The sequence below is a fragment of the Equus caballus genome, chromosome 16, assembly GCF_041296265.1.
Source record: "Equus caballus isolate H_3958 breed thoroughbred chromosome 16, TB-T2T, whole genome shotgun sequence".
Classification (NCBI taxonomy): Eukaryota; Metazoa; Chordata; class Mammalia; order Perissodactyla; family Equidae; genus Equus; species Equus caballus.
The window spans coordinates 38,380,578-38,400,800 of NC_091699.1; the positions used below are offsets into that span (position 1 = coordinate 38,380,578).

General features: G+C 38.2%; 1 protein-coding gene across 6 annotated transcripts in view; it reads right to left on the reverse strand.

Moving 5' to 3' along the window:
- Positions 1 to 20,223, reverse strand: part of PTPRG (protein tyrosine phosphatase receptor type G) — a 675,839-nt gene that overhangs the window by 285,514 nt on the left and 370,102 nt on the right. For all 6 annotated transcript variants that reach the window (XM_023621202.2, XM_070238719.1, XM_023621201.2 and 3 more), the window contains exon 3: positions 1,159 to 1,338. In XM_023621202.2, coding sequence (XP_023476970.1) covers positions 1,159 to 1,338 — 180 coding nt within the window. The remainder of the gene's footprint in view (positions 1 to 1,158; positions 1,339 to 20,223) is intronic.

Sequence of the window (20,223 nt, forward strand, 5' to 3'; positions counted from 1 at the left end):
CAGAGAGAGAAAGCGTATATTCTCACTTATAAATGGAATCTAAAAAAGCTTAACTTACAGAAACAGAGAGTAGAATGGTGCTTATCAGGGGCGGGAGGGTAGGGTAAAGGGTAGGTAAATGAGGAGATTTTGGTCAAATGGTACAAATTTCCAGTTGTAAAATGAATAAGTTTAACAATACTGTATTGTATACTTCAAAGCTGCTAAGAAATTATGTCTTAAATGTTCTCATCACACACATACACAAAAATCACTATGTAAGCAGATGGATGTGTTGTGGTAATCACTTAAGTGATGACAGTCATACGTCACTTAATGACAGGGATATGTTCTGAGAAATGCATCGTTAGGTGATTCTGTGGTTGTGTGAATATCATAGCGTGTACTTACACAAATCTAGAAGGTATAGCCTACTACGCACCTTGGCTATCTGGTACCAATCTTATGGGACCATTGTCGTATATTCAGTCCGTCATTGACAGAAAGGTTGTTATGGGGCAAAGGACTGTACGTATGTGTATCAAATCATCACACTGCAAAGCTTAGATTTATATAACATTGTACAGGCATTATATCTCAATAAAGCTGGAAATAAATAAATAAAAGTCAAGTGACCCCTCCCCGCCTCAAGAAAACCCCCACAAAAATCTGAATGTGTGTCTCCTCTCCTTTCAAACATTGCAAATAGGGAACATAATAAAGTGGAAAAAAACCCAGATACAGGGCTAGTAGAACTGAGGGACTGAATCTTAATCCTACTTAATTTTAGTTAATTCACATTTAAATTAAAGAGCCACATGTGGCTAGTGGCCACCGTATTGGACAAAACAGATCTCTGAGAGTTCATTCTATACACTTTAGATATATGGACTCATTTAATCCTTACAATCCTATGAGGTTGATAAATTTTTATTATACACATTTGTCATATTTTTAAAATCTGAGGCACAGGGTGGTTAAGTAATTTGCGCAAAATCACACAGCCAGTTAAGCAAGTGGTTCTCAAACCAAGGGCTGATTCCAAACCTCTCACTCAGCTTTACGTTCTCTATGGCAATGTGTACTACTCAGGAAGCAAGTTATGGTTAAGGTAAATACCAGAGACTACCAGAAATATTACATGTTGATTTGTAGGCAGGTAAAGAAGACATAGTCTACCTGTTTTCCCTGTGTTTTTCATCCAGGTTTTGTTAGAAGATTCACTGTCGAAGCCATCCAGTTGCAGCTCCTGATATTCCTCACCGACACGGGCATGCTGGTCTAAAATGTCGACTGGAGACTGGTGACGGCCTCCGCAGCTGACACTCGATGTGACCCAGTGCTCAGGACCATAGGCACCTATTAAAAGAGAACAATACTTCAATCCTCATGGCTCAAGGGGCAGGAATGGAAGGAATCAGACGCAGAGAGCCAGGCACAGCATCTCCCAAGGCACACTGCCCTACGCATCACCCTGACGAAGAGGCCAGTGTATTGAAAACTACAGGCACAAGCCATTTGCCTGACAGGGCAAGAGGATTTAAGAAAAGATAGGTTACTGAGATAGTCTTGCTTCTTGTTTTGTAATTAAACATTTGTTAACTTTATCTGTAATCAAATTAAAGGACTCAAGCAGAAGGGCTGTCAGAGTTGTTCACATTTGTAAAAATTTTTAAATGTTTCCTAAAATAAGCTGAGCATTTAGTCACAAGAAAACATATTAATCAATTTAGTATGCTTTGCTATTGCAGACAGTATACTAGACACGACGTTCTTCTTAGCTCCTACCAGTTTGTGAACAGGAAAAGAAAAAAATTAAAAATTAAAAGCAACACAATAATGGCTGAGAGTCGTTACCAATAACGTAGGCAATGAGGCAGGGTTTTCCTCTGGCTAATTGTGAAAGATTTTTTAATTTGGCCAGAGTTTGTATGCTTGTGTGTTAAGGCGCTCACTTCTCCTCCTCAAACCCTCTCTCTTATAGGAGATGAGTACAAAGATACCTTCAGATTGGACCCAGCTCTCATACAAATAAAGATGCTTTTAATACGCCACAGAATAAAGGAAAAGAATGCAACTATAATGCATAATCCCAAGGGGCGCCAATGAGGCACAGGTAGAGGAGACACACTGCACATCCTTTTCTGCCCTATTCGGAAATGAACTCTTCCAGGAGTGATGTCTATTAAGTTGATAACAAACTCTGAGATTATTTTCCACCCTACCTTTAACTTTCTTGATATAACAAAACAGGAGTAGCCTTTTGAAAAGAAGCATCCTTTGCTGGAAAGATTAAATTAAATCTCTTTTTGAGAATTAGATATAGAATAAGTCTAAACTTTCTAATTTTTGAAAGATAAAACTTAGACTTCCCAATCAATATAAATTGTAGTGTGTGTATATACATGCATATACATCTACATGCACGCCTAGGTTTTTTCGGTTTAAATTTCTACATATATCAGATAGAAGAGGATGAATAACCCAAGTGATTTTAGGAGACCAACCTACCCATCAACCAGTATATTTGTGCCTCACCCCATACCTAACCTTGTCTAATGGAGGAAACAAGGAAACCTTAAGGGAAGTCTCCCCAGCACTGAATAAGAGCCCACACCAGTGCCCAGCCCACCACCACACACTCCTTTGCCGTGGATCTCCCCATTCCTGATAAGTCTGATGCAGCTCACAGCTGATATAAACAATGGTACCACGAAAAAAGGCACAGACGCAGACAGTCTTTTCAGGCATGGTAATGGAAACTTCACGGCAGCAAGAGCAATTGATGCAGTTCCCTAAAAGTGACTCATATTCTTGCTGTCTTACCTCTCTGGGTCATTCTCCCTAATCCTCATCCCAAACGGTAAGATAAAAGAGACCATCAGAAGGAACACGTTCACTGATTGGCAAAAATTTAGCAACCTCAGGGGACTTTTCAAAATCATTTACAAGTGCCATTGTACTTTCTAGAAAAAGTTAACGTCACCATTTTCTTTATTTTAGGACTCCAACTAAAGTAGGAGACGTCAAGGGCTTTTCATTCAGGTTGTTGCACCTCTTGGTCAAATGTCCTAAAACTGTAACAAGTCATAAAGGAACAGAGTGTGCATCTGCATATATTTAGCCAAATTTTCCTTTTATCTTGCATCAATATATTTGAAGAAAAAGCAAGAGGGAAAGGGGACATAAGGAGTAATTCCAATTATCCTGTCCCCTCTTTAAATTTTCTTCTAGTTGCTAAAAGTACCCACTGAAAAACTTAATGAAGTAATTGTTGATATATTTGATAGCTGACAAAAATGTAAATTATGGTTAGCTACAATTGGGCCTGTATGTTCGACTTATGGAAACCAGTGTTTCCATATGCAACAAATATAATGTTGCCTTTTAGAAACTCACCAGTATAATAAAGTTACACTCAATGGGAAAAAAATGCATGGTAAAATAAATCCAAATATGCATGACTCCAAAGAAATAAGAATGCAAGCCATCATCCGTAAAATAAAAAAAAAACACAGACACCTGATAATTATCCTACTAACAAAAGAAAAACCTGTCTAACCTTTGAAAAGTACTTGCCATTCACATTATTTCTCTAACCTTCCAGACATGGGTGAAATATAATTTAGCACCTATAAAAATATAATCAGGGTTCGTACCAGTGGGATTCATTTATTCACTGGTAACAATCTAAAGATTGAAGCCGACTACCTGCTTGCTTTCACACTCCCACCCCATATACATTCAAGTGCAATTTTAATTGAAACTGATCTTCCACTTCAGATTTTAAATTAATTCTTCTTTGGAGTGCTTCATGCTCCAGACTCCACTGCCTTGCCAAAACCCCTATGTCATTAGTGGAGGAAATAGAACACTTTTTCCAAGCTTGCAGGTATTGATCACCTATTCTCACATGGAAGCACCATCGCCATTCCACACTGTATAAATCTCTTCGGTGTTAAGACACTTTATAAGGGACTCAGAATTCTATCATTAATCATTTGCAGTTGCACAAGTCTCACAGTATTGAATGCTTTGTTTTTCAGAACTTTGAATAAATGCTTTTAAGTAAAAAACATGACACTAAATAAAAACTGTGGTTTAACTTAAACCTAGTTTGGAGGGGGGAGAGGAACCCAAATCAGTAAGAAGCTTTCCTCTCTTGGTGTGACATTATCCATGTAAAAGAAGAAGGAAAAGTCATTCACACTTTAGTTTCCTCTTCTTGACTCTTTCTTAGAATGAGCAGGATATTTGCATTTTGGCAGCACCCATTTTGAACAGCACACCAACTCTGACATGGCAACTTCACACACAAGGCTGTGCTCTCCAAAGAGGAGAGGTGCGGTGCGGGGGTGCAAGGCACAGGGTAATTTGGGCTCTCAAAAGCAATTTCCTGTTCACTTGTTGACAGGCTTGTAGGAATGAGATCTTGATGGAGACAGACTGCCAACATATCAGTACCGAGCGAATCTAACGGTTTAGATTGAGTTTCTCACTCAACCTAGGATGAAAAAAATATTTCTTTTTAATGAATTCAACCAATGCATCTGAAACCCCTGGCTAAAGGTTTGACCTCAGTGTAAATATCCCCTTATCAGGGAGGCTTCTGTGAGGAATGCACAGGCGTTCTGTACTATCTTGACAATGGGTTCTTGGTATCCTTCCAACATCTTATCACTATTGTAATTTATAGCTTCTTCCTTAATGTCTATCTTCCCCACTTGGAAATTAGATTTTTTTTAAGATTGGCACCTGAGCTAACAACTGTGGCCAATCTTTTTTTTTTTTTTCTGTTTCTCCCCAAATCCCCCCAGTACATAGTTTTTTATTTTTCAGTTGTGGCATTTGTGACACCACCTCAGCATGGCCTGATGAGCGGGGTTAGGTCCGCACCCAGGATCTAAACCGGTGAAACCCTGGGCCACCAAAGCAGAGCACACGAACTTAACCACTCGGTCCCGTGGCCGGCCTGGGTAGTTACTTTTTGACAAGAGCTTCCTTCTCTGTCTTGCTCAAGTTTATTTCAACGCCTAGCTCAGGGCTCTACAAACAGTGAGTCTCGAACACATATTTTTTGGCACAAGTAAATGAATTGGAAGATGAGATTAAAGAGTTGCATAGTTCTATCTTCTAAGGACACCATAGCATGTTCGCTGTGCATTATTTTGGTTTTAATTTTTCACTTTTATCTGCTGACTTCTTACCACGTCTTCCTTGCTCACTACGTCTCAAGAGTCAGGATGTCAACTTCACAGTAAATACTCCTTCCTTCCTTCATTTATACGTTAAATTAGTCCAAATGGTGATAAGGTAAGATAAGCTGCAAATATGTGATGTGCATGAGGGAATCTGTGTGCCAACCGAATAAGCCTACCAAAAGCGACCATGGCTTTTAAAAGAATCCTTTTTTTTTTGGTGTGATAGAACCTTGCTTTGGACGCCTTTTGTGAAGCACTATTAATTTTAAGGCTCTCTTATTCTTTTTATGCTTTAACAAAGTTCTCTAATCAAAGGTCAGTCAAGATGGAAAAGAAGTTTTTGTAATCAATCCATCACTGTAGTCATTTAAATATTGACTCAGCACTTTCTCAGTACCAGGCACAGTGCTGAGAAATGGGTGCTAGTGGGCAGAGCTGCCCCAGTTCCCTTGGGGTTTCTTTGGGAAGCTTAAGCTGCCTGTGGCCCAGCCTTCTCTCATCTGTACAACGGGGAAATTACTAGTATCCACGTCAAAGGGCGGTTGTGAGGGTTAGAGAAGAGAATCCATGTAAAGTACTTAGAATAATGTCAAACAATAAGACTCATTAAGAGGTGGCTGCCATGATTATTGCTATTGTTCTTGTGTTATAAAACAGGCAGCAAGCCCTCCAGAACCTGACTATATAATGGAGGAAACAATGGCGCCTGAAGCGCAACCAAGGGTTCAGCTAGGCGATCACAGGACTTACAGAGGAGATGACACTTGAGTGGAGCTACTCCCTGATGTGCAGTGAAGTTTACTAGATGCTTCTAACTTGGGCAGAGGATAAGAGTCAAACGTACAGTTGACCCCTCCAGAAGGTGAAGCTTAATCCCAGCACCAGCTTCCAAAGAATAAAGTGGGGAAAGGGAAAAATAGAAACTTCCCAGTGGAGAAGGCTGGTAAATATAATACCACCCTAACCAGGTGGCAAAGGTTACCATCACCTACGATATCATGGATTATCAGGCACATCCTGATAGGATGTGATAAGAGGGGCCATCACCTCCATGGGATTCTTTCTAAAAATCCATAACCTTAGTCTAATCATGAGGAAAAAAATCAGGCAAATCCAAACTGAGGAACATTCTACCAAATACTTGGCCAGTACTCCTCAAAAATGTCAAGGTCAAAAAAACAAGAAAAGACTAAAAAAGTGTCATAGACCAAAGAAGACTAAGAAGTCACGACAAAAAATGCACTGCGGTATTCTAGACTGACTGGTGGAGCCAAACATGGAAACTAGAATGAAAACTCAAGAGCCCTGAATAAAGTCTGGAGTTCAGCTAATGGTCACACACTCATGTTTGTTTTCTAGTTGAAACTATCAGAAGGGTCATTCTTTCGTGGTTACTCTGACAACAAAATGAAGACATATATACAAACAGTACAGAAGCCAAATAAAGTCTAAGCTTTATTAAATGGGTTATATTTTAATATCCAGATTTTACTGAATTTACTGTTCTGCATTTGGGGGCAAGTCTGTGGCCTAACAGATGAAGGAGATGGGAATTGATTTATAGGTGAGGCTGGGATTGCTGTCATATCCTTTTTGCATAAAAGGAATTTGCACAGAGCAAAGCCAAAGGAAAAAAGAAGCAGGCCTAAAGAAAACACAGCAAGCTCGTGGTGATATTTCATTATTTGAGGATATATAAAAACCTTATAAAGTTGAAGAAATTCACCTTTAAAAATTACAGTTAAGGAAAAACATTATGAGCTTAATTTATGGCTCATTTTTGCATTGAATGAACCCACTTCTACCCCCTTGGTGTACCGTTAACAAGTCACTGCATTTTTCTCCTTTTGAGATGCAACAGTTCTGTGGGCCAGCATCAGGAAGACAGAGTTCTACAGTAGGGTGAATAAATCACACCACTGGAGACTAATTCCAGTTGGCCTGTTTAAGGCAGACAGAAATCCCCACATGCAAATAATGGCAAATACCATAAATCTGGGCTCACGTGTGCCATCCCACGTGATGTTCAGTGTTTCTTCAAGGAAAATTTAACCCAAAGAACTTGGTCAATGTGCATAAATTTTCAACCAAACCTAGTTATTTTATTCAAAGAAAAGTTAAACAAAAATCTGAGAGAAACACCTCAATTTTGCACCCCACCTCCAGCAATATTACTCAAAAAGACTGAATACGAATAAATCTAACTGGCTAGCAACAAGACTTTGCCAGAATTTAAGTAACTGCCTCACTTCTATGCAGTTCACTCTTAATACCTGACCCGAGAAAAAGTGCTATTTTTAGATCATTTATAAATCATACTTTTGACTTAAAGAAAGGAATTTCAAATATTGATCTAAGATTTGTGTTCCAAACAATGGTTCTTTAAACACATAAGAGGGTCTTTGCAGAAAATAAGCATCCACCTTGAATTTATTTTACCATAATATATCCAAATAATGGTTTCTATTCACTAATGAAAAGCCATTAAAAATAATGAATTCTGTCTAAATCTAATTAAAAACAAAACTAATATACATGTTATGTGCTGTTTCTAGTCAAAAATGATTATTAATGCCTCCCTCAGGGAACTTACATTAAAAGTATTACCTGGATCCAGGGTTATTACGTTGAATCTTGTTGTCTACTTTTAACCAACAGCTACAATAAAAAAATATGTGTACACAGTTTTTTATCTGATATTATAATTAATGCTTTTTCTCCCAAATCTAAAACACATCTTTAAACTATTCCGTTTTTTAATTAACAAGCTTTATGGGATTTAGCTTAGGATTCTTTTGCATTCTCCACTATTGGTAGCTTAATTAACTTTTGCGCATTTATTGTTGTATACATGAAAAATGGAAAAAGAGATAAAAAAGCATTCATATTGCTGATCTCCAATGTTTTCATTTTATTGCTGTATAGTTATCAAGTTGTTCAATATTGTTGACAGGAATATTCTAACTTTCAAGCCAGTTAAGAAAATGTAAATTTACCTTCCAGATAATAAAATAGATTGGCAAATTTTCTGTTTTTTATTTTATTTTATTTAGGCTTAATGGTTTATTTTTTTTAATTTTTATTTTTTTCGGATGTACATCATATTTCGAATTCTGTATACATCATGTTCACCACTCGAACACTAATTATAGTGCATCCCCTCACATGTGACCCTAATCACCCCTTTTGCTCTCCCCTCTCCCCCCTTCCCCAATGGTAACCACCAGTCCAATCTCCAATGCTATGTGTTTTCTTTTTTTTTGTCGTTTTTATCTTCTACTTATGAGTGAGATCATATGGTATTTGACTTTCTCCCTCTGACTTATTTCACTCAGCATAATACCCTCAAGGTCCATCCATGTTGTCACAAATGGCCAGATTTCGTCATTTCTTATGGCTGAGTAGTAGTCCATCGTGTATAAATACCACATCTTCTTTATCCATTCGTCCCTTAATGGGCACCTAGGTTGCTTCCAAGTCTTGGCTATTGTGTATAATGCCGCAATGAACATAGGGGTGCAAGTATCTTTATGCCTTTGTGTTTTGAAGTTCTTTGGATAAATACCCAGCAGTGGAATAGCTGGATCATATGGTAGATCTATCCTTAATTTTCTGAGGATACTCCAAACTGCTTTCCATAGTGGCTGCACCAGTTTGCACTGCCACCAGCAGTGAACAAGGGTTCCCTTCTCTCCACACCCTCTCCAACATTTGTTGTTTCCTGTCTTGTTAATTATAGCCATTCTGACCGGAGTGAGGTGACACCTCATTGTAGTTTTGATTTGCATTTCCCTGATAGCTAATGATGTTGATCATCTTTTCATATGCCTGTTGGCCATCTGTATATCTTCTTTGGAGAAATCTCTGTTCAGATCTTTTGCAAACCACGTATCAGATAAGGGGTTAATATCCAAAATATCCAAAGAACTCATACAGCTCAACAACAGAAAAACCAACAATCCAATTAGAAAATTTTCTGTTTTTAAATTTCAGGTATAAAAACTTCATTCCTCCATTTCACATCAATGGTGTCTTTTAAGGTAACTATCAATAACTAACCATAATACCAGAAATAATACCCGACAGTAACGCCAGAAATGGGAACTACTTTGTTCAGTTTTTAATACCAACTATAATTTGTTTAATTTCCCAGGTTCTCTATTTTAGGACCAGATGCTAAAACTAATTTCAGGTAAAATATGAAATAGCACAAATTTCTAAATTGGGGGGTTCCAGATTCTAATCTTAATGCTGAAGATCTCTCTGGAGCCTATTTTACTGTTCTAGAAAACAAGGGTATTACGAAAAGTGAAGATGCCAATAATGAGTACCTGGGAGTTCTGAGCCACAGATCTCCAGGCTGAGTAGAGGCTGAAACGGATTGATTGATTAGTGATGTCTGTGTCAGTATGTGAGATGACAGTAGTAAAGCATGCATGCACTGTGAGCATGAACACAATTTACAGACTGGAAGATTCTGAGTTCCTTCAAAGATAAAGTCTATACCCATGCATGTTTATATATACTTGGGATTAAAAAGTTATATCATTCAAGTTGAATCTACTCACACCCAAACATGCAATCAAAATTTTTACTACTAACCGGGATGGTTTATTCACTCAAAAATCTAATGAATATTGTTTAAAGTTGGGCCAACTTTATTTTTGCTTCATGTGGAATTGTTTACAAAAAGCATCTGAGGTATTCACAAAAAAAGTCGCAATTCTTACCGTCCAATGGCAAACATCTCAAGTGTTTATAAACTGTAGGCAAGTTGGTTCCAGACCTAAAGTGTCAACCTTCAAGTCAAGTATGTCTTCAAGCAATCAGTACTCTTCATATGGCAAAGATCTGTTCTTTCAGAATTCTGACTATGCCCACAAAACTTAACATGAACAACCATCCAAAGACTAAAAAGGTCACATGGCACAGTGGAAAGAGCACCAGCTAAGGAGACTAGCCACTTGAGTTCTAGTTCAAGGATGCCAAATAAGATTTAACTCACAAGTTAGCTCGCAATGACTGTATCATTAGTTATCAATAAAGACAAGATCAAGTACCAATCTCTGTACCAGAGGGGCAAGTGGTGACAGCCATGCTACAAATTTGCTCTTTTCATTCCAGTTTCAACTCTCAAAAGTGGAGTTGAATGTGGTAGTGGTTAAGTCTTATAATGAGTCAACTTCCTTATACACAAATTACAAAATTATATCAGATAATCTCTAAAACTTGTAAGAGTTCTAAATTCTATAAGAACATTTCTTGTAACACCTGAAAGACTCAAATAGGCATTTAAATATTTGTCAATAGCCTAGCCAAAATTCCTAAAAGTAACACAGGGATATGATGAGGATTAAATAAATTATTACATACAGAGCATGTCCAACAGTACTTCGCACATTCTAAGCGCTCAATAAACATGATTATCTGTACTTTCTTCTGAGAACCACATCCAAACCCTAACTTCTGAATGCCCTGACCCTGCTCCTGGCTCCAGAAATAATGCCTGATTGGTATTTAGCAATTAGTTTACTCCCATCCTCCTTGAGAAGAGATTGACTCAGGAAGGGGTATTAAAACAGGACTAAGCCAATTAGTACATGGGATTTCGCTGGTCCAAGGGAATGTTTTACCTTGGTACTATTTAAAACAAGGCTCCAGACTTTTACTCAGAGCCTGAAGGAAGAACCTACCCTCCTCCTGGAATGTGAATGAAAAAGAGTAAGGGAGTGGACTCACGCGCAACCACAGGGGAATCAGCTGGACACGAAAGCTGACAAGCCAAGTGCAGGAGCAAAAGAAAAGAGGAGAGGTCAGATCTGAACAAACCATTCCTGAAATTTAAATTTTATGTCTAGACTTCTCAATTTTAAGTGTCTCGGTATTTAAAAACAGCTTGAGTGGGCATTCTGCTACTTGTGAATAAAAAGTATAGGCTATAATCACAATGCTGGTTTAAAAACACCAACAGTTAAACTATTCAATGCTTTCTAGATTCATCACTGAGACGAAAATGTCAAATTATAAAGATAAAAATCAGGTAGGCATGCTGGATGGACTCTATAAGGATAACATCTCCCGATTCCCCTTCCCTCCTCTGTCTTTTTCTTCCTATCCTCTTTCCTTATAGGAGAGGGATAAACTTAGGATTTAAAGACCTCATTTAGACAAAAGGAGAGGGACCAAGCTCGGAAGTCCGTTGCTGTAAATTCTCACTCTTGGTAACACTGGGGTCATGGGGTAAGACTCCCTGAAAGTCTTAATTTGAACAGTTGCCTCTCACTAAAGTCATCTGCCTCAGAGAGAAGCCACAGCACAAGTCATTATGTAGGGATGACTCGCTGAGGTAACTCTGCATCATTCCCAAACGTCAGAGCTGCATCCCAGGGAGGGGAACAAAGCTGACAGTTGAGGTCTGGTTCAGACAAGGCGGGGACTTCCTGTCTTTGGATGGAAGGTCTTTTTCACACCTCTGCTCTCTCTGCCCCCACAATGTGTTGGTGACTAAAATCTGCTCCAGCTCACGAGAAATCCTAATCACAAGTAGGACAAGGGAAAAATTCCCAGACACAGAATTTGGGAGTTTGGTGTCTGGGAGGGCTAATAGTCTATATGCCAACCCACTGACATAAGGGCTGAGAGGAAAAGAACAAGAAATTAAAAACAGTTTTATGAGGCACTCACTCAACAGCTGAGGGGCCTGGTGTGGAGGGAGAGTGTGGGACTGGGAAGCGCTTCAGAGGGTGCAGACAGGATGATTAACACCCTGCCTGAGACAAGTATAAAAGGAGGCATGCATGCTCCAAAGTGTATTAACTATTAAACTCTATCTTGGGAAATGTCTAGACATAAAGCACCATATTTATGAGGTAAAGCCAAAACAACATGATGGATTCTGTGTCTCTCTGTTACACACGGAATAGTTCACTTTAACTTATACTTTTCTCTATTTCAGTAAATTTATAGTGTAAGTAACTCCCAATAAAGGAGATCTAGAAAGAAAATTGGAGGGATTTAGCAGAAGTAAGAGTGACAAAAAACAACAACAACTCCCTTCATTTCACCTAATCAGGGGAGTCTTTGTTAACCTAGCCATTTGAAATAGCACCCCATCCACACTCTGTTTCCTTAACCTTGTTCATTTCTCTTCCTAGTATACGATCCACGAGAAAATAAGCTCCATGATGTCAGCTACTTGTCTATTTTGTTCACACAGCGCACAGAGGGACTCACATAAATGAATATCTGTTCAAAAGGGCTAGGATTAGGGCGAGGCATTCACCAAAAACTCAGTTATCCAGAGAAATAATATTTTAATGTAATTTTAAAGTTGAAAATGATTGCAAAAAATCCATGATAAACAAAATATAAAAAATTTAAATAAGGATATTATCAGTAACAATGCTATGCAAAGTCATATTGGAATCTGAGGCAAAAGCAAAAAAACTAGTAATCAAAATATTGCATTAAAGTATAATTTCTCTTGATTACTGAGTTTTTTGACACTCTAGTCCCAGCCCTACTATTAAATGACTGAGTGACATTTAATGCTACACATCAATAAAATAAAATCAACAAGGCATCATCTGTTTGGAAAATAATCACTATGTGCCAGACATTGTGATGGAAACTTTCTACATTTCATCTTCCTTGATCCTGTCAACAACTTGTGTCAAGTATGTACTAGTTTCCCCATTTCACAGATAAAGAAATTGAGGCTCAGAAGCTAGAAAACTTGTCCTCACAAAGAAAGTGACAGATAAGGAATCAATTCCAGATCTGAGACTAATCCATGCTCTAAAACAGGAGTTTGCAAACTATGGTATGTGGGCGAAATCTCGCCCACCACTTGTTTATGTAAATAAAGTTTTATTGGAACACAGGCACATCCATTCATTTACATATTATCTTTGGTTGCTTCCATGCTATAACACTAAAGTGAAATAGTTGTGAAAGAGACAACAAAACCCAAGATAATTACCATCTGGCCTTTTGTTTATAATACGAAAGAACTGGCAATAACGTAAATATCCATCACTAGGGATTTCTAAGCAAACTACATCCATTACCTAATACTGTACAATGGTTCAAAAGCAGATAATCCTACTCTAGGATAAATTCCAAATGGGTCCAAGATTTAAATATTTGAAATAAATAAATAAAGCACAAGAAGCAGTTCTGGGAAAATTTGGAGTAGAGAAAGGTTTTCTACATATAATGTAAAACCCAAAAGGTAGAAAAGATTAATAAAATCAAATATATTAAAGAAATATTTAATTTTCTGAGTGCAGAAAGCACCATAAGAAACATCAAAAGACAAACGATCAGCATAAACATTTGCAATTTGTACCACAAAAGAGAAAGTTCTTTAGTATATATCAAGAGATTCCAGAAATTGATAAACCCAAAACCCCATACGAATATGGATAAAGGATATGAACCAACAGTTCAAAGAAAGGAAATACAAGTAGCTCTTTAACATAGGAAAACTTTCTGTGCCTCACTGATAACAAGAAATACAAATTAAAATTATATAGATGCATTCTTTCACCTACTAAATTTGTAAACATCAAGATGTTTGATGGTGTAATCAATCATCACTTGGCAAGGATGTATTCAAATAAGCACTTTCATTTATGGCTACTGCAATACAATCTTTATTGGAAGAAAATTTGGCAATAACTACTAAAATTACAAATGTGTACTCCTTTGACCCTGGCATTAATCCTAAGATACACTTATATTCATACAAGGTTAAGGTCAGTTATGGCAACATCACTGGTACTATCCAAGACTGGAAACAAGATAAACATCCATGACCAAAGGGCTAGTTAACTGACCTATGGCAAATCAATGCAATGGAATAGGACGGAACTGGGTCGAGGAATGGGAAGGGGGGTGGGGGGAGGAAGAGGAGAAACCTCTTTAAACTAAAATGGTAAAACTTCCAAGTTACATTTTTTGAGTGAAAAACCAGATCTACATTATAATATGCTACTACTTGTGTTTTTAAAATGAGAAAATAAGTGTGCAAATATATATTTATTGTATGTACATAAATTGCTTATGGAAGCATATTTAAGAAACCATAACAAGAGTAGATGAAGAGCAAATAGGGATGAGAGATTTTTCACCAGTGACTTCTTTATACTCTTTGAACTTTGAACCATATTAATATATTACATATTTAAAAGTTAAATTAATAAAATTCCTAAGGGCTGGCCCCGTGGCCAAGAGGTTAAGTTCACGCACTCCACTTCAGCGGCCCAGGGTTTCATGGGTTTGGATCCTGGGCACAGACATGGCACCGCTCATCAAGCCGTGCTGAGGCAGCGTCCAATACAGCACAACCAGAAGGACCTACGACTATAATATACAACTCTGTACTGGGGGGCTTTGGGGAGAAGAAGAAGAAGAAGAAAAACAAGATTGGCAACAGATGTTAGCTCAGGTGCCAATCTTTAAAAAAAAAATTCATAGAAATTTAAAACGGAGGAAGGAATATCTGACACCATTCAGTGGGGAAAAAGCTAGTTGCAGAGCAACTATTACAGAATTATGTCACATCAAATAAAGGAAAAAAGTAAATACAAATTAAAACTAGTGATGAAAGACACACAAAGATTAAAAGGAAGCTTGCTAAACTGTTCGTGGTGGTCACCTCTGTGATGAGAATCAAAAGATGCTCGCATGGAAAACAGTATGGAAGTTCCACAAAAAGTCAAAAATAGAACTACTGTATGATCCAGCAATACCACTCCTGGGTATTTATCTGAAGAAAACAAAAACACTAATTTGAAAAGATATACGTACCCTATGTTCATTACAACAAATGGAAGCAACCTAAGTGTCCATTGGTAGATGAATGGATAAATAAGATGTGGTATATACATGATGGAATATTACTCAGCCATAAAAAAGAATGAAATCCTCCCATTTGCAACCACATGGATGGATCTAGAGTGTATTATGTAAGCGAAATAAGCCAGACAGAGAAGGAAGAATACTGTATGATTTCACTTATATGTGGAATCTAAAACAAAACAAAACAAATGAACAAACAAAACAACTCACAGATACAGAGAACAAACTGGTGGTTGCTAGACGGGAGGGAGATGGAGGGAAGGGAATAAGAGGAACAAATTAACAGTCACAAAATAAGTAAGTCATGGGGATGTCATGTAAAGCACAGTCAATATAGTCAACAATATTGTAATAACTTTGTAAGATGACAGATGGTAAATAACCTCATCAGGGTGATCATTTTGTAATGTAAATAAAATGTCAAATTACTATGTTGTATACCTAAAACTAATACAATATTGTGTGTCAACTCTACGTCAATTAAAAAACAAGATGATAGTATGATCTAGGAAGAGATTTATTTTGAGAATACATGTAGTACTTCTGTCATTAACAACAGAAAAACTTACTAAAAAAATGTGGACACATACACTTCTGAGACCGTGACCCAAGGAGATTCTCGATGGACTCGAACTCCCAACGTCTTAACACATTATGGGAGGCACTCTCAACACAGGTAACATCGCCCCATAGGGTGACAGTTTCTTCTTGGGGGCAAAATACATTACTCTTTCTATCTTTAAAACATACAGTACATAATCTGATATATAGTCTACCAACGGCATTAAAATTTCATGGGCTAGGGGACGATTAGGGAAAAAAAGTCTAAAAAGGCTCCCTGGGAAAGGGGGCAATAATAGAAAACAAGGTTGAGAAAAAAAGCGTGATGGAATTACGTGGGCAAAAGAGATCCTCAGGTCTTTTTTCATGTGACTGTTACGCCAGATCCACATTAAAGCAGATATTTTATTCTCACCTTAAAATGAGACAACTATAAAAAGAGCCAATATCAGTGAGAAGTCATTATGTTCCGCACTGTTATTTTACATTTTAACCCCATATGAAAACCCTGTCAGTTACTAACATACCCATTATTACAAATGGAAAACTGAGACTCGCTTACAGCTGTGTAAGCACCGAAGCTGTGATGTGAACCCAAGTCTGTACAACAACTCCAGTTGGCTGCACTACCTGCTGCTTCTACATCATATTTAATTTTCACCCATCACTCCTGCCTCTTAGGAACTCAGGATGTCCTGATTTTGTCATCTCATTTCAGACCTATGCCTCCCAGCAACATGCCATTCACAAATTTAATAAATCCATCTCTTTTGTCAAGCTGTTGATAAAAAGGCTCAAAAGGCCAGGGCAAAAGATAGAACTCTCCATCATGATAATGGTGCATTATCCGGAATTCCCTAGGACGCATTTTTCAATCTACTATGAATCCTCATTTCTCCATCTCAACTGTGAGAATATCAAGAGATATTCTGTCATGGGTCTCTCTGAAATCCAGAGGCCCGTGCTGTTGCACTTGAAAATCTAGTAACATTTTCAACACATGGCAGAGTTTAAAACGGGGGAGAACAAGGAACCTCCCTACAGAATATCGGAACACCTGAGGGCAGGACACACTTTAACGTTCTCACTGTTGTTACCCACATCTGGCAATGCCTTGGGTAAATAAGGATTGCATGAAATAAATGGGGCATACAAGGGAAAGATAAAAAAGAACAAATTAGTAAAAACACAAAAATGGCCCGCTTTCTTATTTTTCATCCCATCAAAAACTTGTGATCAAAAGAAAATGTTTGATAAAAACTTCATAAATCTTAAGAATCACTATTATATTTTTAGGGATTAAATTGATCATTGATGAAGAAGAAACAAATGCAATTGCAAGAGTTGTAGATTAGATCTATTTACATTAACAGCAAAGAAAGTGGTCACCATTAAAAAAAGAACCCTCTATAAAAATACCAGCAACTTTATTTGTAAGTGAACTACAATTCCATCTCAGGATTTAAGTGGCAAGATGTGGCAGCCCACTGATGGCCATGGATGACGGAAACACTGGTTCCCAAATGCTGAACCAAAGACAAGTGCTAGGCTTTATGCACTGGAGAAGTGCATTGAAAATAAAATCCAGGGGGCCAGCCCTGTGGCGTCATGGTTAAGTTCAGTGTGCTCCACTTCAGTGGCCTGGGTTTGTCGGTTCAGATCCTGGGCATGGAACTACACCACTCATCACCCACACTGCGGCAGCAACCCAATATAAAGTGGAGGAAGACTGGCACAGTGTTAGCTCAGGACTAATCTTCCTCAGCAAAAGTGCATAAGTAAATAAATTAAATTAAATCCACATTCCTGAGCCCCCATATCAGCATGCCTAAGAGTAGGGTCAAAAAAACTGAGAACAATGGAAATAGCCATGAACTATACTAAGAGATGGCACTGAGTACTGTTATCAGACATTATGCTAAGTGCTGTATAAGAATCATTTCACATAATTCTCAAATCAACCATAGCTGTAAACTTCACTAACTATTATCTCTGTTATACAGATGAGATGTGTGAAGGTCAGAGGGTAAGCCGTCCAAGACCACTCCCCTAGCCGGCAGCTTTCAACCTCGCATGTCACACCCATTCTTTATATACAGCTAACAATTACAGACCTCTGACAATGGACCAAGGTCCATGGATTATCTTGACAATAATATCCTGACAATACTATCCCCTTTTTATGGATGAAGATATTACACCTAGAAAGGTTAATTTATTTGGTATTTGGATCACACCATTAAGCAAGTAGCAGAGCCAGGATTCGAACTCAAGACTGTTGGCTCCAGACACCCCCGTTTAAATATCCTGCTATAGTAATATTTAAATGGGTGGAGACTTCTGGGTAGTTCTGACGTTAGCCAAATCTGGAAGTCAATTTCAAACTTGGATTGCACCTCTAGGTCCAAAAACCTGCTCCACAAAGGACTGAATCTCTCAGAGGAGGCCATATGTTGGGGAGAACGGCCTACTGGTAGCTTTGACCTTGGCTCCTCATAATCAGTAAAGAAAACATTTATTATTATCAAAGTACTAACATTTTCAATAAAACCATGTGCTATAGTTGGGGCACAAAGCTTAGTAGGCAGATAAAGGAAAATGAAGTGAGTGAGCAACTGCTTTTGCTGTCTAAAGACAGCCATTCACAGAAAGACAGAAGATTCTGAAATTACCATACTAACTTTGAGAAGACCAATGCCATAAACACCGTAACACCAATATGGAAGAAAAAACTGACAGAAAAATCACAGGTACACCTAATTAAAATCACACACCTATTTGTACTAAGAGGGTCTTCCCTATTTAAGGCAACAAAAGATTTAAAAATATTTAAAACAATAACTCACTTTAAAAAAAAAAAAAACAGTGGTGAGGCATCAGAGTAACTACAGTAAACACTTAGAGGAAAAAACTTGCCTGAAGGCATGGCTGTGTGGTGTTGGTTCTGTAATTCTTCAACTAGGAGATTAAGTATCACTAATACCATGACAAAAGAATATTCCTGACCACATCCGAGGTACATCATTAAGAAAATGGGGAGCGCCCAGTGGCGTAGCGGTTAAGTTCACGCACTCTGCTTTGGCGGACCGGGGGTGGGTTAGGATCCCAGGCACAGACCTTCACAGGGCTTATCAAGCCATGCTGTGGCAGGCATACCACATGTAAAGTAGAGGAAGATGGTCAGCTCAGGGCTAATCTTCCTCAGCAAAAAGAGGAGGATGGCAGTGGATGTTAGCTCAGACCTAATCTTGCTCAAAAAAAAAAAGAAGAAAACAGGGCATAATCTGACAACTATATGGGGCACTGCTATATGTCTGGAACTCTTTAAAAAAAACAGAGAGAGAGAAGAAACTAATCATTTTTTCAGACAATACAACAAAGAATCCTATTTGGCAGGATACATAAAAAATAAGATTAATAAGAAATTGAAATTAGGATCTACAGCTTGTGACAAAGCAGGAGATGGAACACACATTTTTCCTTCTGGATTCTAGAACTACAACACTGAACAATGCAAGCATATGTCAATTCCTGTCCACCACACTGATGAAATTAGTTGCAATTTTTTTTAGTTCAGGAGCTCACATGCCAGAGAAAATGTTTCATGATTTCCAAAACAGTAGGATCCTGGTTGTGAAAAACAAGCTCTCTAATGAGCAAATTAGAAGTCCCTTCCTTACAGATAAAACTGCTAATGCAGACAAAGCCTCCACATAAAATACTCATTTTTAGAAGATGTTGGACAAAGAGGGATAAACATGCTGTAATCAGCTTTCATTCTCTTAGCAGCCTTTGTACCCACCGATGGGACTACACTTTAAGGGGGAATTTAGACCTTTCAAGTGTCTGGGTAGGAGAGGTTGTTTTCATTTATTAGCATTAAATTTCTCCCCAACTCCTTCCAAGAACACCTAACTAAGAAAAACAAAAAGGATAAAAACAAACAAACCACTTGATAAGGAACAGAGATTTCTTGAAGCATTAGGCTCTTAACCATGCTTACTGAGTCACATGAAGGGATCTCTAAACCATTATGGTTCTAAGCATCACTTAAAGTCCTGTACTCAACATTTCATTCTGACCTATTACTTTACAGTAGGTCAAACTGGTCTGTGCCCCTCTCTTTGGGTAAGATCCCAAAGAGAAGTAAATTGCAGCACACCAAGAGAAATCAATCAAACAACTCCACTGGCTGTTCATACTCTATCAAAATCAATGTGAGTAAAACTGAACACCCATATTACTCTTGGCCTGAAGTCCTCTTTTGTCCCAAAACTCTTCAGCCCCGATGGGCATGCATGCTCCTTCAGAGACTGGGATAGATAAAGGAATCACTAGCACTTCCCTGAAAGCCGGAAGGCTGCAGTTCTGAAAGGAGTGTAGATTCCAACCTCTCATGACGTGCTCAGGCAGAAGCTCCAGGCCCTTGCGGACACCTGATCACGAAACCCTCTTCTTGAATCTCTCCACCTCCTCTACATCTCCACTATGATGACTAAGCATCTCAGATTTCACATGTGCAAACCTGAAGTTCCAAATCTTTCTTCTATCCTGAACTTAGTGCAATGTGGTCTTCACTATCTTATTGGCATCCTTCAAGTGCTCAGGGCAAAAAACT